This window comes from Acipenser ruthenus, chromosome 53, assembly GCF_902713425.1.
Source record: "Acipenser ruthenus chromosome 53, fAciRut3.2 maternal haplotype, whole genome shotgun sequence".
NCBI lineage: Eukaryota > Metazoa > Chordata > Actinopteri > Acipenseriformes > Acipenseridae > Acipenser > Acipenser ruthenus.
This window is the reverse complement of record NC_081241.1, coordinates 2,483,688-2,507,425: the sequence shown is the minus strand read 5'-3', so window position 1 is coordinate 2,507,425 and position 23,738 is coordinate 2,483,688. Positions and strand designations below refer to the sequence as shown.

General features: G+C 46.2%; 1 protein-coding gene across 4 annotated transcripts; it reads right to left on the bottom strand.

Annotated features, from left to right (window-relative positions):
* Positions 1-1,056: 1,056 nt before the first annotated feature.
* Positions 1,057-23,102, bottom strand: LOC131723100 (X-ray repair cross-complementing protein 5-like). 4 transcript variants are annotated; one of them, XM_059016494.1, is made up of 13 exons: positions 22,750-23,102; positions 21,862-21,933; positions 16,498-16,610; positions 11,740-11,878; positions 10,915-11,169; positions 8,543-8,729; positions 7,994-8,180; positions 7,657-7,825; positions 6,864-7,025; positions 3,542-3,671; positions 2,884-2,984; positions 2,059-2,178; positions 1,057-1,650 (listed from the first exon to the last, which is right to left on the bottom strand). In XM_059016494.1, exons 2-13 carry the CDS (start codon positions 21,929-21,931, stop codon positions 1,454-1,456), a joined length of 1,830 nt encoding a protein of 609 aa, XP_058872477.1. In that variant the 5' UTR covers positions 21,932-21,933; positions 22,750-23,102; the 3' UTR covers positions 1,057-1,453. The 4 variants fall into 4 exon arrangements, with proteins under 4 accessions (XP_058872477.1, XP_058872479.1, XP_058872478.1 ...); XM_059016496.1 differs by having other exon boundaries at positions 1,057-1,647; positions 22,750-23,095; XM_059016495.1 differs by having other exon boundaries at positions 23,031-23,049.
* Positions 23,103-23,738: the final 636 nt, after the last annotated feature.

Sequence of the window (23,738 nt, the reverse complement as noted above, 5' to 3'; positions counted from 1 at the left end):
AATGTAAATGAAAGTCATTTTACTATTAACACGTTTCTCAGTTGTGATTGAGATACACCAACGGCTCAACAGGTATCAATTGAGTTCTTAAAGGAGAGTAGAAAAGTCGGGGTAAACCCCTGGAAATCAGAAGCTCTATTTATACATCTCACATCCAGTTTCTTTCTTCTCCTTTGATGAATCTGTTCTAAGTTGCACAGCTCAGCTCAGGAGCTGCTCTTCAGTTCTAGTTAAATTCACACTCCCAAGGCACCAGGAGATTGCTTTTCAGGAAAATAAATGAATTATCCAAATTTTTAATTTTACAAACGCCTGTTGCCCAAGCAGCCCCCTAGTAAGCCATCCTGTTGTGTGCACAGTGTACCCCGTTCTTTGAAAATGCACCAACCTCTTTGTGCTTCACAATGCTTCCCTATGCTTTACCACACCTCTCTGTGCTTTACAATGCTTCCCTATGCTTTACCACACCTCTCTGTGCTTTACAATGCTTCCCTATGCTTTACCACACCTCTCTGTGCTTTACAATGCTTCCCTATGTTTTACCAGACCTCTCTATGCTTTACAATGCTTCCCTATACTTTACTAGACCTCTCCGTGCTTTACAATGCTTCCCTATGCTTTACAATGCTTCCCTATGCTTTACCAGACCTCTCTGTGCTTTACAACGCTTCCCTATGCTTTACAATGCTTCCCTATGCTTTACCAGACCTCTCTGTGCTTTACAATGCTTCCCTATGCTTTACCACACCTCTCTGTGCTTTACAATGCTTCCCTGTGTTTTACCATACCTGTCTGTGCTTTACAACGCCTACCTAGGCTTTAGCTTTCACTGTGCTGTATTACACTTTGCTGTGCTCTTACTGTGGGAAAACATCTATAAGGGTTGGAACAGACCTGGGGTCAATTATAATTATCATTACAATTACATAATAATTGTTTACTGAAATTGCAATTACAATTACAATGCTGTTTTGTGCAATTAGTTACAATCCTGCTGCAGTAATTGAATTTATAATTACAACGGCACTATAAAAATAACACAAACAACTACCCATGTTAACATGTTTACTCTGTTTATTCTAGCAAGCGGTAATCATCACAGGTACAAATACAGAAACACGCTACGGAACGCTTACTCAAACAAACAGGGGTTGAAAATACGAATGTTCGCTCAATGGAAAAACCCAACATGGAAAGGAGAATGACTGAGCTTGGAAAGGCTTGTAATTGAACTGGAAATGATTCATTACATGATCATTACAATTGTGCCAAGGTTCAATTACAATGACATTGTAATTACAATTACAAATGACACAAGTACAGTTGCAACTGGACCTCCCCAGTTCTGGTTTGGAATAGAGAGTCCACTGTAGATCTTTAAAGAGGGGGTGCGGCGGTCTCTTGCTGGGGGGGGTTACTGTATGGGGGGTTGCTGGTTGGCAGCGTGGCTGGTTCATCTGTTGAAGTGTGCTGTGAGGGTGTCAATCAGCTCCTGTTTCTTGGTGCCGGTGACCCGCATGCCCAGCTGCTTGCAAGCTTCCTTCAGCAGCGGCACGGTCAGCTTTCCCAGGGTGCCGTTCTTCACGTGGGCCCGCAGCTCCTCCTCCGGAACCTCAGCGCAAGGCTTCTTTTCAGCGCCGCTGTCCCCTGCTGGACAGGAGGTGAACCTCGTCAGTCTTTACAATTAACAGGAAGGGAGTTTAAAACCCATTCTCTTACCTCTTATGAGCTTTATTAACATTACCACCAGTCCCTCCCTTTAAAGGAGTGCTGACTATCTTTAAAATCCACTCTCTTACCTCATATTAGTTTTATTAACAGTATCACTGGTGCTCTCTTTAAAGGAGTGCTGACTATCTTTAAAATCCACTCTCTTACCTCATATTAGCTTTATTAACAGTATCACTGGTGCTCTCTTTAAAGGAGTGCTGACAATCTTTAAAATCCATTCTCTCACCTCTTATTAGCTTTAATAACAGTATCACTGGTCCTCCCTTTAAAGGAGTGCTGACCATCTTTAAAATCCACTGTACTGTTTCAGTGTGCATGTGTACTGACCAGACTTGCGTTTCACTTGGGCTCCCTTGCCCTCGGGATTGTAGCCTGGTGGATAGACCAGCTCCTTGAACTGAGAAACCAGTGAACCCAGTCTGCGGTCCATCATCTCTGCTTTCGGCACTGAAACACACACACACACACACACACACACACACAGTTAAAAGGGAAAATAGCTGATAGGTTTACATGTGCAAGAATACAGAGAAGAGGAGAGAAGGTATTATTTGTCTCTCACGGGTGAGGTGCTCTATCTGCTCGGGGGAGAGGAGAGGGCAGTTGAGAAGAGGAGGGGAGGGGGAGGGGAGAGAGGAGGTATTATATGTGTGTCTCTCACAGGTGAGGTCCTCTATCTGCTCAGGGGAGAGGATAGGAGTGAAGAGGAGGGGAGGGGAGGGGAGAGAGGAGAGAGGAGGTATTATCTGTGTGTCTCTCACAGGTGAGGTCCTCTATCTGCTCGGGGGTAGGAGAAAAGAGGAGGGGAGGGGAGGGGAGAGTAGAGGTATTATCTGTGTGTCTAACTGGTGAGGTCCTCTATCTGCTCGGGGGAGAGGATAGGAGAGGATGGGAGTGAAGAGGAGTGAGGAGGAGAAGAGAGGAGGTATTATCTGCGTCTGTCACGGGTGAGATCCTCTATCTGCTTGGGGAGAGGAGAAGAGAGGAGAGGAAAGAAGAGGAGGGGAGGGGAGAGAGGAGGAGAGAGGAGGTATTATCTGTGTGTCTCTCATGGGTGAGGTCCTCTATCTGCTCGGGGGAGAGGAGAGGATAGGATAGGAGAGGAGGGGAGGGGAGGGGAGGGGAGAGAGGTATAATCTATGTGTCTCTCACAGGTGAGGTCCTCTATCTGCTCGGGCTCCAGCAGGTCCAGGGCCAGCGCCTCCAGGTTTCGATAGTGCTGCTGGATCACAGGATTCTCAAAGGCCTCGCTCCTGTAACACACGAGACACCAGAAATGTCACACATACCTACAGACACACACACATAAACATACATACACGAGACACATCACACACAGACACGAGACATTGAAGACACATATACACACACAGACACTAACAGACACACATACATATACAGACAGACATACACACACACACGAGAGGCTGAGGACTCGCACATAATGAATCCATAGAAATGCGAGACATATAGAGAAAACACAAAAGTATGTTGACACATTAATAAATACTAAAAGAAACTTAAATTCATTGACAAATGTTTTGACTAAGTTTTTTAATGTGCCATTGAATTTACATTGAAGACAATGAGAAAGATTTCTAGAGGAAACGTTTGCCATTGAATTTACACTGAAGACACAGAGAAAGACTTCTAGTGGAAACGTTTGCCATTGAATTTACACTGAAGACACTGAGAAAGGCTTTTAATGGAAGCATCCCTCATTGAGTTGACCAGGTTTCTGTTGGGGCGCTGTGGAGTGTTTTACAGTGTGGATGCTGTGTGGAGGAGGCAGTGCTGTCAGGGCTCTCACTGGTATTTGAAGCGCAGTTTGTGCACAATCTCCTTCATCTTGTCGATCTGCTCTGGTTTGGCGGACGTCTTTTCAGGGTAATCCAGGGAGCGGATATCATCAGCGTAGGGCAGGAAGATCACATGGAAACCTGCCAGGGACAAGAACAGAGGCTGAATCACACCAGGGGCTAGATTGCAAAGAATTACAGCTATGGCCAAAAGTTTAGCATCATCACACATTTTGCTTCCTAAAGTCGAATGAAACCTGCTGAATAATGTTATGTTGTGTTGTATTGAATTTAGCACTAGCCTCTTTGGCTGTCAATAAAGACATCTGGTATAGGTCGAGAGGAGAGAGGTATGGTCACAGGAAGTGATGTAACAGCCAAAGGAACAAAAGAGAAGTGGCAGTATGGCAATGAGTCGCAAGAGGTGTGTTTTTTTTTTTTTTAGTGCTTAAGCCGAGAGTTAAAAAAAATATATAAATACAGCTTTGACACTTTGAAAAGGGAATAACTAGTTAAACGTCTGGATTGTTTTCTGTGTATTGGAAGCATGCTGGAACAGGAACTGTACAGTAAGCTGGCGATTGAAGTAGAGAGTACTGAGTGATCTGAAACGTGCAGGACCAGTGAAGACACCGACATGGTTTGAATTTTAAAATACAGAACGAAAAGTTATTTAATGTGTGCAGAACAATCAATATTCGTGTTTTTTTTTTGTTTTTTTTTCAAGCTGCGGGTAGTGGTCTGCTGCAAGAGTTTGTTAAAGCAACGTGAATTATTTTTGTTTTTTTAAACTTGCGAGACTGAAACCCTTAGTTTTCTTTATACTGCTGTATGACTTGCGAGACTGAAACCCTGAGTTTTCTTTATACTGCTGTATAACTTGCGAGACTAAAACCTGGAGTTTTCTTTATACTGCTGTATAACTAGCGAGACTGAAACCCTGAGTTTTCTTTATACTGCTGTATAACTAGCGAGACTGAAACCCTGAGTTTTCTTTATACTGCTGTATAACTGACTGAAACCTGGAGTTTTCTTTATACTGCTGTATAACTTGCGAGACTGAAACCCTGAGTTTTCTTTATACTGCTGTATAACTTGCGAGACTGAAACCCTGAGTTTTCTTTATACTGCTGTATAACTAGCGAGACTGAAACCTGGAGTTTTCTTTATACTGCTGTATAACTTGCGAGACTGAAACCTGGAGTTTTCTTTATACTGCTGTATAACTTGCGAGACTGAAACCCTGAGTTTTCTTTATACTGCTGTATAACTTGCGAGACTGAAACCCTGAGTTTTCTTTATACTGCTGTATAACTTGCGAGACTGAAACCCTGAGTTTTCTTTATACTGCTGTATAACTAGCGAGACTGAAACCTGGAGTTTTCTTTATACTGCTGTATAACTTGCGAGACTGAAACCTGGAGTTTTCTTTATACTGCTGTATAACTAGCGAGACTGAAACCCTGAATTTTCTTTATACTGCTGTATAACTAGCGAGACTGAAACCCTGAGTTTTCTTTATACTGCTGTATAACTAGAGAGACTGAAACCCTGAGTTTTCTTTATACTGCTGTATAACTAGCGAGACTGAAACCCTGAGTTTTCTTTATGCTGCTGTATAACTAGCGAGACTGAAACCCTGAGTTTTCTTTATATATATATTTTTTGTTTTGTTGGCTGCGGTAAATCTTTATGGAGCTTCAATATGCATTTATTTGTTTAAGGAGACAATTGTAGCAGGACTTAAAACAGTACAATAGTATTATGGAAGACCACGTTTGTTTGTTTTTTTTGTTTGGGAAAGTGATTGTTTAGTTACTATAATTGTTATTTACCTTGCTATTATAGCCTCTCAGTCATTATTGCTGATACTTACCTTGGTGCTAAAAGCTTTGTTCACTATTCGTATGTTTGTCCTTGGGTTGTTTGGTTTCAGTCTGTGTAATGTTTCAATGTTTGAAAATAACTTTGCACAGATTTAAAGAAATGTTTGAATAGTTCTCATGCTAATGTATTTCCTTCTCTATATAAAATATAAATTGCTCCTTTGCATATGAACCACTTAAACTTATAATTGCTATTTGCACAAGTTTGGTTGAACATGTGATATGGTTACTGTTTATGAATGTGAATGCATTATTTAAATGTAGTATTACCTATTTGCATAAGTATTCATTTGTTTAACCCTTTTTGCTGATTGTATTATTAATTGTATTATTTACATGTGAAACGGTTGGTTGCATTTGGTAATTGAAATGTTTTTTATTTTGACTATGTGTGGTATAAAGGAATGTACCTGAGCAATTACTAAAGTGAATCGTTTTGGGGGGGGGGGGGGGGGTCAGTATGATTTATCTAATTACTTACCCCTTTAACTATTGAAATCTTATTGGCTATTGCTGATCAGTTTATTTAGCAGACACCTTTATCCAAGGCGACTTACAGAGACTCGGGTGTGTGAACTATGCATCAGCTGCAGAGTCACTTACAACTACGTCTCACCCGAAAGACGCAGCACAAGGAGGTTAAGTGACTTGCTCAGGGTCACACAATGAGTCAGTGGCTGAGGTGGGATTTGAACCAGGGACCTCCTGGTTATAAGCTTGTTTCTTTAACCACTGGACCACACAGCCTCAGTTGAATTCCTTGTGCTAAGAATAATGTCAATTTTAAAAATGTAAAACTGTTATTGCTATAGATATATTGGTAATAGTAATCTGAATCTAACTGAGGAAACAAAATGTGTTTAGTAAGAATACTTAAAATAAATACATATGTTTTGTGTGAAGAAATAATTAACAGTACTGGTTATGTAATAAATGTCAATTAGCTTCTACTTAAAGCCCTGTTCTCTATTAAGTTAAAGTAAGTCAGTTGTAATATTGTAGGGTCTCGTAGGTAGAAACCTAGTTTTGCTACGCGGTCCGAGTAATGATTTGTGTTTATATTTTTGTGGGATGTTTCTATACTTTCTTGACAAATTCCGTTACAACGGTAACATATTATTTCACATACCGCTTTGTAGTTTTCCATACACTCTTTTATACTCTTTTAGTATTTCTAAACCCTGCAGACAGGACTAAGATGAACAACAAACTGTTTTCTGTTTCTTTCAGGAAAAGAAAGGTGAAATGCTATTGTATAGCAGTTTAATCCTGGTTTCGCTAGGAGTTTAATAATAAGACACACCTGAGCTTGTTAGCTAGACACACTGGGGGCTAATCAAGCTGGTAGCAGTAAAACCTGGAATGGATCACACTGCTGTGCAACAGGAGTCTTATTTCCATCCCTGTAGGAATGGTAAATCGGCCCGGGTGTGTCTGTGTCACTGACCTGGAGGGCTGAGCTGTACTCTGTTCTTGTCGAGCTCCTCTGACTGAGCAACCAGGGCTGCAAATCGAGGAGGGGTGTTCCTGCGAGGGGTGTACCGGCACAGGGCAAACACCTTCCTCTCCAAACACCTCATCAACAGAGCAGTGAAGAGCTTAGAGCTGCCTGGGAGAGAGGGGGGAGAGAGAGAGGGGGGGAGAGAGTGAGTGTACCAGCACAGGGCAAACACCTTCCTCTCCAAACACCTCATCAACAGAGCAGTGAAGAGCTTAGAGCTGCCTGGGAGAGAGGGGGGAGAGAGAGAGGGGGGGAGAGAGTGAGTGTACCAGCACAGGGCAAACACCTTCCTCTCCAAACACCTCATCAACAGAGCAGTGAAGAGCTTAGAGCTGCCTGGGAGAGAGGGGGGAGAGAGAGAGGGGGGGAGAGAGTGAGTGTAGCAGCACAGGGCAAACACCTTCCTCTCCAAACACCTCATCAACAGAGCAGTGAAGAGCTTAGAGCTGCCTGGGAGAGAGGGGGGAGAGAGAGAGGGGGGGAGAGAGTGAGTGTACCAGCACAGGGCAAACACCTTCCTCTCCAAACACCTCATCATCAGAGCTGTGAAGAGCTTAGAGCTGCCTGGGAGAGAGGGGGAGAGAGAGAGAGGGGGAGAGAGTGAGTGTACCAGCACAGGGCAAACACCTTTCTCTCCAAACACCTCATCAACAGCTCTGTGAAGAGCTTAGAGCCAGCTGTAGTTTATGGAGCTGTGACTTGGATGTCCTCGGGTAGATGAACTGGGCCGGTCTCTCACCTGTGACCTGGCTCTCCTCGGGGTAGATTAAATGGGCCGGTCTCAGGTGATGGTGCCTCTCGAGCCGCTCCAGGGGTTTGAACCCGATCAGAACCAGCCCCGGCTCGTCGAACTTCTTTACCTCCTCCGTCTCCTCCTTCTCCAGCACAATCTGCCTGCTCCCGTAGGTCTGTGGGTCAGAATGCATAATCACAACCCTGCACAGCAGTCTGTCTGGGCCCAGGGGGTTTTGGGGCTTGTAGTTTGGGCCCAGGGGATTGTGGGGACTGTAGTTTGGGCCCAGGGGATTGTGGGGACTGTAGTTTGGACACAGGGGACTCTGTAGTTCTCCTGTTACCTGCGCTTTCTTGGTGTCGCTGGGCAGCAGCAGGCTTCCGGTCTCCGCGTGGAACCAGCGAGTCTTGGTCTTGACCTGCTCGTTGGACTCCCGGTACAGCCTGACAGGGTAGGGCTTGGTGGCGCTGCGGACCAGAACATACACCCCAACTGCCAGGGAGACCCCATCCCCCAGAGTCAGGGACAGCCTGCCAGACAGAGAGAGAGTCAGAAAGAGAGAGAGAGACAGACAGAGAGTGACAGAAAGACAGAGTCAGAAAGACAGACAGACAGACTGAGAGAGCCAGAAAGAGAGAGCATACAGTCAGAGACAGTCAGATAGACAGCGTCAGAGAGACAGACAGACAGACAGAGAGTCAGACAAACACAGTCAGAGACAGATAGACAGAGACCTGGGCAGGCAGAGAGTTACAGAGACAGGCAGACCAAACATACTGGTAACTACACCCCCAGCAACAATTCAACTGCAAGTTAGCAACACATATCAAATGCATTAGCTTATGATCTCCCCTATTTCATATTCTCCTCTCCTCTCTGCTCCTCTCCTCACCTGGCCTGCGCTCTCTTCTTCGTCTCCCTGGCCCGCACCCTCCTTTGCAGGTCTTCCAGTTTCTCAGAAGCCCCCTGCTGCAGGCCCAGGTCGTCCTCGTCCTCGTCCACGGTGATGATGTCACGGTAGAAGAGCGAGACATCGAACCCGCCCGGCTTCGGCAGGTTCATGAGGTCCAGAACCACGCCTGCACACAGACAAGAGAGGAGAGAGAGAGTGAGAGAGAGTGAGGTCCTGAACCACGCCTGCACACAGACAAGAGAGAGGAGAGAGAGAGTGAGAGTGAGGTCCTGAACCACGCCTGCACACAGAAAAGAGAGAGGATAGAGCGAGAATGAGGTCCAGAACCACGCCTGCACACAGACAAGAGAGAGGAGAGAGAGAGAGTGAGGTCCTGAACCACACCTTCACACAGACAAGAGAGAGGAGAGAGACAGAGTGAGAGTGAGGTCCTGAACCACGCCTGCACACAGACAAGAGAGAGAGTGAGAGAGAGTGAGGTCCTGAACCACGCCTGCACACAGACAAGAGAGAGAGTGAGAGAGAGTGAGGTCCTGAACCACGCCTGCACACAGACAAGAGAGAGAGTGAGAGAGAGAGTGAGGTCCTGAACCACGCCTGCACACAGACAAGAGAGAGAGTGAGAGAGAGTGAGGTCCTGAACCACGCCTGCACACAGACAAGAGAGAGAGTGAGAGAGAGTGAGGTCCTGAACCACGCCTGCACACAGACAAGAGAGAGGAGAGAGAGAGTGAGGTCCTGAACCACGCCTGCACACAGACAAGAGAGAGAGAGTGAGAGAGAGTGAGGTCCTGAACCACACCTTCACACAGACAAGAGAGAGGAGAGAGAGAGAGTGAGAGTGAGGTCCTGGACCACGCCTGCACACAGATAAGAGAGAGGAGAGAGAGAGAGTGAGGTCCTGAACCACGCCTGCACATAGATGAGAGGAGAGAGAGAGAGAGAGAGAGTGAGAGAGAGTGAGGTCCTGAACCATGCCTGCACACAGACGAGAGGAGAGAGAGAGAGTGAGGTCCTGAACCACGCCTGCACACAGAAAATAGAGAGAGGAGAGAGAGGTCCTGAACCACACCTGCACACATACACACACAGACACACAAAGACATGAGAGACAGACCTTGGCTCAACCTGCATATTTGTAATTATACCATATAATTGACTGATTACAGTTCAATTACATTTTTATTTGTTATTCAATCATAATTCTTTGATTTTCAACCACTTTTGGGGACCCCCATTGTTTGAAAACAAGTTCTCTAGTATGTGTGTGTATTTGTAGCAGTGCTGGTTATTTAGAGTAAAACATGTTAATAATGTGGGGAGTTGTTTTATGTTACTGATTAGTGTAATTGTAATTATAATTACTGCAGCATAATTGTACAGCCAAAACTGTTGCATCGCTCTATACAATGAACTAATTCTGCTTTATTATGAAGTGGAATGAAACCTGCTGAATAATGTTACGTTAACATATTGAACTGCATACTGCTTTGCAGTTTTAACGAAAAACTGAAATTAAAAAAATGTGATATTTCGAAATCTAACATTAAATACCACTGCACGGCTATCACGGCTGCCAGTAGACTTTTGCGATATGATTGTTTAGTTTCTTTGATGTTAACCCTTTGCGGTCCATTGTCGGAACTGGTCCGACATTGCAATTATTCCTGTCTGGTCCATTGTCGGACCCTGTCCGACATCATTATAGAAACGCAAAAAACGGGTTTTAGTCGTTTTTTCTCCGGAAAAAGTCGAGAAAACCATTCAATGGCCGAATGGGAACAACAGGAGCAGAGACAAGTCGAAAAAAAAAAAAAAAAGAAGCCGTATCTCATGAACAGTCATACATGGCCCTGGTATCAGATAACGGGGCGGTCGTAAGTAAACAAGCTGGCTGACTGTGAATCAGCACACAGAGAACACGGACATTTGCAGAGCATTTTTGAGATGTTATAGTAATAAAATAATGACTTGGATCGCATTATTGAGGAGTTTGGTGATAAAACGAGTGATCAGGAGATGATTGATCGGTATGTACTACTATTATTGTTATTATTATTATTTATTTCTTACATAGGTGAACGCTATAGCAAACGAAAGGGTGGGGCGGGGCTGGAGATGCTTAGTGAGTGCTTTGTTGATATGCAGGGCCATTTAAACCCATTTGACTGTGAAAAAAAATACTTTTAAACAGCGCGTCTAAAATTAACTGCGCATGTGAAAATTAATTAGACCTGGCGTGTCTGACGCGCATTTAATAAATGGACCGCAAAGGGTTAAATACAATTACATTCAATTATGTTCATATCTATATATATATAGATATGAACATAATGGTCTGGTGTGGGTACCGGTGTCTCGGAGGTCGCTGGCCTTGCTGCGTGCCAGCCTGGCCTTGCCGCTGTCCTCCGCGTGAGGGTTGTCCTGATTGGTGAACAGCATGACCCGTTTGTGGCTCAGCCTCGTCTTCACGTCGCTGAACAGGTTGGAGCACACCCACAGCGCCTCCTGCAGGGAGAAGTCGGCGCTGCAGCCCAGCGTCTCCTGGAACAGGGTCTGCCCCTTCTCTCCCTGGAAACTGTGCAGGTCTAACACACGACGGGCCCCTGAAGGGGAGAGGAAAGGAGTTAGAAAGAGAAAACAAGGAATAAACTGGGAGAAAAACAGGGAAAATCAAGGAACAAATTAAAAAAAAAACGGACGAGACCAGGAGAAACCTGCAGGTACCACTGGTGAGATCTTCAATGTTTTTATTTTAGAGATGATTAGCCATTAATCATTCTGGAGACACCAAGACCACCAGCGTATCATTTAATTACACATAGAAGGCATGGAAATTTATCCAGACCAGTCTGCAGTAAGGCTGCAAAGCTTATGCACTATGAACTGGCCTGACCTAAGCACCATGTTACTGGATCCTATTATTGCACCACTATGTCATTGTAGATATAACTTGCTGTAATCCTAACTTGCTGCGTTCTAGTTCATATTGTATTCTAGTAGTTTTATTTGCACTTGCTGTAAACGACACTGTATTTGAATTTGAATCTTGCATTGTAACCCTGTACTGCCCTGTAACACTTGTATGTCGAGTTGCATAATAATAATAATAATCATCATCATCATCATAATAATAATGCCGCTGCAATTGAAATTGTAATGGTAATTGAGCCCACCTGGAGTGTCCAGATCGTGGTACACGTAGACATGCTTGAAGGGGACGGAGTTCTTGTGCTCGGCTGTCCCAAAGAACACCAAGGCCAGCAGATCTCTGTCACTGCTGATGATCTTGCTGGTGTACACACTGCGAATGCACTGAGGAAACACAGTAGGGGAGGAGGGAGTCAGCAATCAGGAATAGAGGGGGAGACACTACGAATGCACTGAGGAAACACAACAGGGGAGGAGGGAGTCAGCAATCAGGAATAGAGGGGGAGACACTGCGAATGCACTGAGGAAACACAACAGGGGAGGAGGGAGTCAGCAATCAGGAATAGAGGGGGAGACACTGCGAATGCACTGAGGAAACACAGTAGGGGAGGAGGGAGTCAGCAATCAGGAATAGAGGGGGAGACACTGCGAATGCACTGAGGAAACACAACACAGCAGAGAGGAGTCAGCAATCAGGAATAGAGGGGGAGACACTGCGAACGCACTGAGGAAACACAACAGGGGAGGAGGGAGTCAGCAATCAGGAATAGAGGGGGAGACACTGCGAATGCACTGAGGAAACACAACACAGCAGAGAGGAGTCAGCAATCAGGAATAGAGGGGGAGACACTGCGAACGCACTGAGGAAACACAACAGGGGAGGAGTCAGCAATCAGGAATAGAGGGGGAGACACTGCGAACGCACTGAGGAAACACAACACAGCAGAGAGGAGTCAGCAATCAGGAATAGAGGGGGAGACACTGCGAACGCACTGAGGAAACACAACACAGCAGAGAGGAGTCAGCAATCAGGAATAGAGGGGAAGACACTGCGAACGCACTGAGGAAACACAACACAGCAGAGAGGAGTCAGCAATCAGGAATAGAGGGGGAGACACTGCGAACACACTGAGGAAACACAACACAGCAGAGAGGAGTCAGCAATCAGGAATAGAGGGGGAAACACTGCGAACGCACTGAGGAAACACAACAGGGGAGGAGGGAGTCAGCAATCAGGAATAGAGGGGGAGACACTGCGAACGCACTGAGGAAACACAACAGGGGAGGAGGGAGTCAGCAATCAGGAATAGAGGGGGAGACACTGCGAACACACTGAGGAAACACAACACAGCAGGGGAGGAGGGAGTCAGCAATCAGGAATAGAGGGGGAGACACTGCGAACGCACTGAGGAAACACAACACAGCAGAGAGGAGTCAGCAATCAGGAATAGAGGGGGAGACACTGCGAACGCACTGAGGAAATACAACACAGCAGAGAGGAGTCAGCAATCAGGAATAGAGGGGGAGACACTGCGAACGCACTGAGGAAATACAACACAGCAGAGAGGAGTCAGCAATCAGGAATAGAGGGGGAGACACTGCGAACGCACTGAGGAAACACAACAGGGGAGGAGGGAGTCAGCAATCAGGAATAGAGGGGGAGACACTGCGAACGCACTGAGGAAACACAACACAGCAGAGAGGAGTCAGCAATCAGGAATAGAGGGGGAGACACTGCGAACGCACTGAGGAAACACAACACAGCAGAGAGGAGTCAGCAATCAGGAATAGAGGGGGAGACACTGCGAACGCACTGAGGAAACACAACACAGCAGAGAGGAGTCAGCAATCAGGAATAGAGGGGAAGACACTGCGAACGCACTGAGGAAACACAACACAGCAGAGAGGAGTCAGCAATCAGGAATAGAGGGGGAGACACTGCGAACACACTGAGGAAACACAACACAGCAGAGAGGAGTCAGCAATCAGGAATAGAGGGGGAAACACTGCGAACGCACTGAGGAAACACAACAGGGGAGGAGGGAGTCAGCAATCAGGAATAGAGGGGGAGACACTGCGAACGCACTGAGGAAACACAACAGGGGAGGAGGGAGTCAGCAATCAGGAATAGAGGGGGAGACACTGCGAACGCACTGAGGAAACACAACACAGCAGGGGAGGAGGGAGTCAGCAATCAGGAATAGAGGGGGAGACACTGCGAACGCACTGAGGAAACACAACACAGCAGAGAGGAGTCAGCAATCAGGAATAGAGGGGGAGACACTGCGAACGCACTGAGGAAATACAACACAGCAGAGAGGAGTCAGCAATCAGGAATAGAGGGGGAGACACTGCGAACGCACTGAGGAAATACAACACAGCAGAGAGGAGTCAGCAATCAGGAATAGAGGGGGAGACACTGCGAACGCACTGAGGAAACACAACAGGGGAGGAGGGAGTCAGCAATCAGGAATAGAGGGGGAGACACTGCGAACGCACTGAGGAAACACAACACAGCAGAGAGGAGTCAGCAATCAGGAATAGAGGGGGAGACACTGCGAACGCACTGAGGAAACACAACACAGCAGAGAGGAGTCAGCAATCAGGAATAGAGGGGGAAACACTGCGAATGCACTGAGGAAACACAACAGGGGAGGAGGGAGTCAGCAATCAGGAATAGAGGGGGAGACACTGCGAACGCACTGAGGAAACACAACACAGCAGAGAGGAGTCAGCAATCAGGAATAGAGGGGGAGACACTGCGAACGCACTGAGGAAACACAACACAGCAGAGAGGAGTCAGCAATCAGGAATAGAGGGGGAGACACTGCGAACGCACTGAGGAAACACAACACAGCAGAGAGGAGTCAGCAATCAGGAATAGAGGGGGAGACACTGCGAACGCACTGAGGAAACACAACACAGCAGAGAGGAGTCAGCAATCAGGAATAGAGGGGGAGACACTGCGAATGCACTGAGGAAACACAACACAGCAGAGAGGAGTCAGCAATCAGGAATAGAGGGGGAGACACTGCGAACGCACTGAGGAAACACAACACAGCAGAGAGGAGTCAGCAATCAGGAATAGAGGGGGAGACACTGCAAACGCACTGAGGAAACACAACACAGCAGAGAGGAGTCAGCAATCAGGAATAGAGGGGGAGACACTGCGAACGCACTGAGGAAACACAACAGGGGAGGAGGGAGTCAGCAATCAGGAATAGAGGGGGAGACACTGCGAACGCACTGAGGAAACACAACAGGGGAGGAGGGAGTCAGCAATCAGGAATAGAGGGGGAGACACTGCGAACGCACTGAGGAAACACAACACAGCAGAGAGGAGTCAGCAATCAGGAATAGAGGGGGAGACACTGCGAACACACTGAGGAAACAACACAGCAGAGAGGAGTCAGCAATCAGGAATAGAGGGGGAGACACTGCGAACGCACTGAGGAAACACAGCAAGGGAGGAGGGAGTCAGCAATCAGGAATAGAGGGGGAGACACTGCGAACGCACTGAGGAAACACAACAGGGGAGGAGGGAGTCAGCAATCAGGAATAGAGGGGGAGACACTGCGAACGCACTGAGGAAACACAACAGGGGAGGAGGGAGTCAGCAATCAGGAATAGAGGGGGAGACACTGCGAACGCACTGAGGAAACACAACACAGCAGAGAGGAGTCAGCAATCAGGAATAGAGGGGGAGACACTGCGAACACACTGAGGAAACAACACAGCAGAGAGGAGTCAGCAATCAGGAATAGAGGGGGAGACACTGCGAACGCACTGAGGAAACACAGCAAGGGAGGAGGGAGTCAGCAATCAGGAATAGAGGGGGAGACACTGCGAACGCACTGAGGAAACACAACAGGGGAGGAGGGAGTCAGCAATCAGGAATAGAGGGGGAGACACTGCGAACGCACTGAGGAAACAACACAGCAGAGAGGAGTCAGCAATCAGGAATAGAGGGGGAGACACTGCGAACGCACTGAGGAAACACAACACAGCAGGGGAGGAGACAAGCTGAAATACCTGTACAGCAGGGCTTCTCAAACTCGGTCCTGGGAACCCCCTGTGGCTGCTGGTTTTCATTGCAACCAAGCTCTCAATTACTGAACTAGACCCTTAATTGAACTGATAATTTGCTTAATTAGACATTTTTACTTGTTTTCAGCTCTTGAACAGTTGCATAGTTCAAGTTAGCTATAGCATTTGATAAGTAACTTTAACTGCAACTGTTTAAGAGCTGAACAAGTAAAAAGGTCTAATTAAGCAAATTATCAGTTCAATTAAGGGTCTAATTAAGTAATTGAGAGCTGGGTTGGAATGAAAACCAGCAGACACAGGGGGTCCCCAGGACCGAGTTTGAGATCCCCTGCTGTACAGGGATGGAAATAAGCCTCCTAGTGCACAGCAGTGTCACCCATTCCAGGTTTTACTAACAGCTTGATTAGCCACAGTTTGTCTAGGTAACAAGCCCAGGTGTGTCTTCTTATTAAACTCACACTGAAACCAGGAATGGATCAAACTGCTGTGCAACGGGAGTCTTATTTCCATCCCTGTAGATATATGTAACACAAAAACTGCAGGGACAGCTGTAAGACTCCTATTGCACAGCAGTTTCACCCATTCCAGGTTTTAATACAAGCTTGATTAGCTAAAGTGTATAGGTAACAAGCTCAGGTGTGTCTTATTAAACTCATCAGGTGAGGGTCGTTGGTGTCGATCGGGCTAATTTACCATTCAGAGTGAAACGAGTGAAGAACCAGCTGCTTGGGTTTGTGTGGATTGCTGTTCTCCACAGTCTAAGAAAAGCAGCGATCATCACAAACCCAAGCAGCTGTTTCTTCACTTGTTTCACTCTGAATGGTAAATCAGCCCGATCGAAACAAACAACCCTCGCCTGATTGTCAGCACATGATTTCTGCGTAGAGCTCGTTCCCAGTAATCGATTAATCGAGTAATCGGTCCGTGCAGCTCTAATCGATGCTCTCGCCGGTCACCTGCAGAGTCATGTCAAAGGGGCTCATCTCGTCGTCCACCCCGCGTTCGAACATCGATTGAGACGCATCGACCAGGAAGATCAGACTGTCCCGGCCGGAGTACCGGACATCCGCTGTAAGAGACAAAAAGGCAATGGCAAGAGAGACAGGAACACAGAGCAATCAGGAGACACAGTGGACCACAGAGCAATCAGGAGACACGGTGGAACACAGAGCAATCAGGAGGCACGGTGGAACACAGAGCAATCAGGAGGCACGGTGGAACACAGAGCAATCAGGAGGCACGGTGGAACACAGAGCAATCAGGAGACACAGTGGAACACAGAGCAATCAGGAGGCACGGTGGAACACAGAGCAATCAGGAGACACAGTGGAACACAGAGCAATCAGGAGGCACGGTGGAACACAGAGCAATCAGGAGGCACGGTGGAACACAGAGCAATCAGGAGGCACGGTGGAACACAGAGCAATCAGGAGGCACGGTGGAACACAGAGCAATCAGGAGACACAGTGGAACACAGAGCAATCAGGAGGCACGGTGGAACACAGAGCAATCAGGAGGCACGGTGGAACACAGAGCAATCAGGAGGCACGGTGGAACACAGAGCAATCAGGAGACACAGTGGAACACAGAGCAATCAGGAGGCACGGTGGAACACAGAGCAATCAGGAGGCACGGTGGAACACAGAGCAATCAGGAGGCACGGTGGAACACAGAGCAATCAGGAGACACAGTGGAACACAGAGCAATCAGGAGGCACGGTGGAACACAGAGCAATCAGGAGACACGGTGGAACACAGAGCAATCAGGAGGCACAGTGGAACACAGAGCAATCAGGAGGCACGGTGGAACACAGAGCAATCAGGAGGCACAGTGGAACACAGAGCAATCAGGAGGCACAGTGGAACACAGAGCAATCAGGAGGCACAGTGGAACACAGAGCAATCAGGAGGCACAGTGGAACACAGAGCAATCAGGAGACACAGTGGAACACAGAGCAATCAGGAGACACAGTGGAACACAGAGCAATCAGGAGACACAGTGGAACACAGAGCAATCAGGAGACACAGTGGAACACAGAGCAATCAGGAGGCACAGTGGAACACAGAGCAATCAGGAGACACAGTGGAACACAGAGCAATCAGGAGGCACGGTGGAACACAGAGCAATCAGGAGGCACAGTGGAACACAGAGCAATCAGGAGGCACAGTGGAACACAGAGCAATCAGGAGGCACAGTGGAACACAGAGCAATCAGGAGGCACGGTGGAACACAGAGCAATCAGGAGACACAGTGGAACACAGAGCAATCAGGAGGCACGGTGGAACACAGAGCAATCAATCAATCAATCAGTCAATCAATACTTATTTTATATAGCGCCTTTTATAGTGGACCACCATCACAAAGCGCTTTACAAGATAGTGAGGAACAATGCATAATACATTAAATACAAATAGTAAAACAATACATTCAATACAGGCATAATACATTAAATAAAAGGCTAGGATGTGAATTCTAAACACTGTAGATGCGTGTGTCATACAGAATCATACAAATAAGATGGAGGAAAAAACCTGAAATAGCAATTTAGCTAATAACAGATATCAGGCTTAAAGAGCACTGAAAGCAAGAGAGAACAAGTGGGTCTTGAGAGTTGATTTGAAGTGAGCGGTTGTGGGAGCTGCACACACTAAACCTGGGAGAGGGTTCCAGAGAGTCGGGGCCATGAAGCTAAAAGAGTGCTTTCCAAGCGTGGTGTACTTTAGCTTGGGTATAACAAGCAAGCGTGAGTCAGGGGACCTCAGCTTGCATGCAGGGACATAGACATAGCGGGTCAGCAGGCTGGAGAGATACTCTGGACCTGTGTGATGAAGGGCCTTGTAGCAAGGAAGATAATTTTTTAAGTAATCCTGAACTTTACAGGTAGCCAGTGCAGATGGGCAAGACAGGGGGTAATGTGATCATGTTTTTTTACATCTGGCAAGGATCCTAGCAGCGGCATTTTTAACCAGCTGCAATTGGTTTATGGTGCTTGAAGGAAGACCGCCATAGAGAGAGTTGCAGTAGTCGAGTCGAGAGGAGATGAATGCATGACAGTATTTCTGCATCCGGGAGGGAAAGGTAGGGACGGGCCTTTGAGATGTTTTGGAGATGTTCAACAGATACAGTGGAACACAGAGCAATCAGGAGAAACACAAGAACACAGAGCAATCAGGAGACACAATGGAACACAGAGCAATCAGAAGACACAATGGAACACAGAGCAATCAGGAGACACAATGGAACACAGAGCAATCAGAAGACACAATGGAACACAGAGCAATCAGGAGACACACAAGAACACAGTGCAATCAGGAGACAGAATGGAACACAGAGCAATCAGGAGACACAATGGAACACAGAGCAATCAGGAGACACACAAGAACACAGTGCAATCAGAAGACACAATGGAACACAGAGCAATCAGGAGACACAATGGAACACAGAGCAATCAGAAGACACAATGGAACACAGAGCAATCAGGAGACACACAAGAACACAGTGCAATCAGGAGACAGAATGGAACACAGAGCAATCAGGAGACACAATGGAACACAGAGCAATCAGGAGACACACAAGAACACAGTGCAATCAGAAGACACAATGGAACACAGAGCAATCAGGAGACACAATGGAACACAGAGCAATCAGAAGACACAATGGAACACAGAGCAATCAGGAGATAGAATGGAACACAGTGCAATCAGGAGATAGAATGGAACACAGAGCAATCAGGAGACACAATGGAACACAGAGCAATCAGAAGACACAATGGAACACAGAGCAATCAGGAGACACACAAGAACACAGTGCAATCAGAAGACAGAATGGAACACAGAGCAATCAGAAGACACAATGGAACACAGAGCAATCAGAAGACACAATGGAACACAGAGCAATCAGGAGACACAATGGAACACAGAGCAATCAGGAGACACAATGGAACACAGAGCAATCAGGAGACACAATGGAACACAGAGCAATCAGGAGACACAATGGAACACAGAGCAATCAGGAGACACAATGGAACACAGAGCAATCAGGAGACACACAAGAACACAGTGCAATCAGGAGACAGAATGGAACACAGAGCAATCAGGAGACACACAAGAACACAGAGCAATCAGGAGACACACAAGAACACAGAGCAATCAGGAGACACAATGGAACACAGAGCAATCAGGAGACACAATGGAACACAGAGCAATCAGGAGACACACAAGAACACAGAGCAATCAGGAGACACAATGGAACACAGAGCAATCAGGAGACACAATGGAACACAGAGCAATCAGAAGACACAATGGAACACAGAGCAATCAGGAGACACACAAGAACACAGTGCAATCAGGAGACACAATGTAACACAGAGCAATCAGGAGACACACAAGAACACAGAGCAATCAGGAGACACACAAGAACACAGAGCAATCAGGAGACACAATGGAACACAGAGCAATCAGAAGACACAATGGAACACAGAGCAATCAGGAGATAGAATGGAACACAGTGCAATCAGGAGATAGAATGGAACACAGAGCAATCAGGAGACACAATGGAACACAGAGCAATCAGAAGACACAATGGAACACAGAGCAATCAGGAGACACACAAGAACACAGTGCAATCAGAAGACAGAATGGAACACAGAGCAATCAGAAGACACAATGGAACACAGAGCAATCAGAAGACACAATGGAACACAGAGCAATCAGGAGACACAATGGAACACAGAGCAATCAGGAGACACAATGGAACACAGAGCAATCAGGAGACACAATGGAACACAGAGCAATCAGGAGACACAATGGAACACAGAGCAATCAGGAGACACAATGGAACACAGAGCAATCAGGAGACACACAAGAACACAGTGCAATCAGGAGACAGAATGGAACACAGAGCAATCAGGAGACACACAAGAACACAGAGCAATCAGGAGACACACAAGAACACAGAGCAATCAGGAGACACAATGGAACACAGAGCAATCAGGAGACACAATGGAACACAGAGCAATCAGGAGACACACAAGAACACAGAGCAATCAGGAGACACAATGGAACACAGAGCAATCAGGAGACACAATGGAACACAGAGCAATCAGAAGACACAATGGAACACAGAGCAATCAGGAGACACACAAGAACACAGAGCAATCAGGAGACACAATGGAACACAGAGCAATCAGGAGACACAATGGAACACAGAGCAATCAGGAGACACAATGGAACACAGAGCAATCAGGAGACACAATGGAACACAGAGCAATCAGGAGACACACAAGAACACAGTGCAATCAGGAGACACAATGTAACACAGAGCAATCAGGAGACACACAAGAACACAGAGCAATCAGGAGACACACAAGAACACAGAGCAATCAGGAGACACAATGGAACACAGAGCAATCAGGAGACACAATGGAACACAGAGCAATCAGGAGACACAATGGAACACAGAGCAATCAGAAGACACGAACACAGAGCAATCAGGAGACACACAAGAACACAGAGCAATCAGGAGACACAATGGAACACAGAGCAATCAGAAGACACACAAGAACACAGAGCAATCAGGAGACACACAAGAACACAGAGCAATCAGGAGACACACAAGAACACAGAGCAATCAGGAGACACAATGGAACACAGAGCAATCAGGAGACACAATGGAACACAGAGCAATCAGGAGACACACAAGAACACAGAGCAATCAGGAGACACACAAGAACACAGAGCAATCAGGAGACACAATGGAACACAGAGCAATCAGGAGACACAATGGAACACAGAGCAATCAGGAGACACACAAGAACACAGAGCAATCAGGAGACACAATGGAACACAGAGCAATCAGGAGACACAATGGAACACAGAGCAATCAGGAGACACAATGGAACACAGAGCAATCAGGAGACACAATGGAACACAGAGCAATCAGGAGACACACAAGAACACAGAGCAATCAGGAGACACAATGGAACACAGAGCAATCAGGAGACACAATGGAACACAGAGCAATCAGAAGACACACAAGAACACAGAGCAATCAGGAGACACACAAGAGCACAGAGCAATCAGGAGACACACAAGAACACAGAGCAATCAGGAGACACAATGGAACACAGAGCAATCAGGAGACACAATGGAACACAGAGCAATCAGGAGACACACAAGAACACAGAGCAATCGGGAGACACACAAGAGCACCTCTTCCAAGCTCACCATTTACCCCAACTAAGGGGATATAGTTTAATAGGACAGAATCTAAGCTCAAAACATCTTTGATTTGGAAGCTGCATCCCAATACGATGCCCTTACCTTCACCCTCCTCCCCTTCCTCACCCTCAACCTCATCTTCATTCTGATAGTAGGTGGTCCACTCTGCCATGACTGAAACCAAAGGGCAGACACAGAGAGAGAGAGAGAGAGAGAGAGAGAGAGAGAGAGAGAGAGAGAGAGAGAGAGAGAGAGATTATTTAACTGTCAAGCTTCTTCGTCTGGGATTGAGATCTGCTCTTGTCACTTTATTATGATTAACACCAGTTGACAGTCCAGTTTGTTTATACCCCCCAAACGGGCAAGCGCCTAATTTTCTTACAGCAACAGGCGGTTATATGACACATCCATAAAACAGTTTTCAACATTAGGTGAGGCAATTTCTGAATGTAAAAACAATATTTTTACAAGCCGTGTGTGGCACAAAATATTTTAATATTTACCGGCTAAGAAATGATTCTTTTTTTAATAAGATACATTTACTCATATATGTGATTTAATGTCACTATATATAAATCAGATGCTTTTATACAAAGCAGCTTACAGAGACTAGGGGGTGAACTGTGAATCAACAACAACAACTGCTGAAGAAGTCACTAGGAGCTCGGTTTTTACGTCTCATCTGAAGGACGGAGCACAAGGAGTTTAAGTGACTTGCTCAGGGTCACACACAGTGAGTCAGTGGCTGAGCTGGGATTTGAACCGCCTGGTATCAAGACCCTTTTATTTAACCACTGGTCCTCCAAGCCTACAAAACACTGATATCATATTTTTTATATATAATCCAGACCACGAACCATTAATTATTTTCAATAACCATCCCGTTTGTCCCCAATTCAAAATAAATCGTATTAATTAAGCGTTTTACAAACACCATGGCACATAACACCTGAAAATATTTTTAAAACGATGAAAAAAAATCCATCATACCACTTATAAACTATTTTCTTTTACTGAAGTCCACGTTCCCAGGCTGCAGTCTGTATTTACAGCGGAAACTCGGGGGCGCGTCTTTGCGCCAAATACTGTGACAGACAACCAACAGAACCCAATCGGGGCACAAACTCAGCAGTCCGTCTACCAATCAGGACACAACAAGGGCGGGGCTATCGTGAACCTCCAAAAAAGTCGGTAATAACCAACATTGTATGTGAACTGTACTTAAGCGTTTGCGCGATCCAGCACTTTTTTAAAACCCCGGTATATTATACCTTCGTTAAATGAACTGTAAATCAGAACTTTATTGGGTTTCGCGGTTTCAGGTACAGTTCCTGGTCTCTGTTCCAAGCCAGCAGTGGCGCGCCCCGGCTAAATGACAGAGACACGTGGGCGCGCACGTTGTTTATTGACAGGCAGACAGCCATTCACAGTGCACGCTTTCTCACAAATCCCGACCCACTAGTGACGCGTAGAACGGTAGAGCGGCGAAGGTGGAGTGAGTTTGGAAGTTCGCAAAAGCTTTTAACCCTTTTGTGCATGGTGACGTCATATAGAGACAGATAGAAAAAGTCTCTCTTCTAGCCGTTATGGGGACGTATAGAAGCCGCAAATGCAAAACAGCAGCATTGCGGAGTGGAGTAGCGGTTAGGGGATCTGGACTCTTGACCAGAGGGTCGTGGGTTCAATCCCAGGTGGGGGACACTGCTGCTGTACCCTTGCAAGGTACTTTACCTAGATTGCTCCAGTAAAAAAAAAAAAAAACTGTATAAATGGGGAATTGTATGTAAAATTAATGTGTACAAAAATAATGTAATTGTATGTAAAAATAATGTGATATCTTGTAACAATTGCAAGTCGTCCTGGTTAAGGGCGTCTGTTAAGAAATGAATAATTACACTATGTAACACAATTTTTGTTCCTGGGTAGTAAGTGTTATTTCCTAATTGCTTATGCCTCAAAAGTATAGAAAATGGCTATTA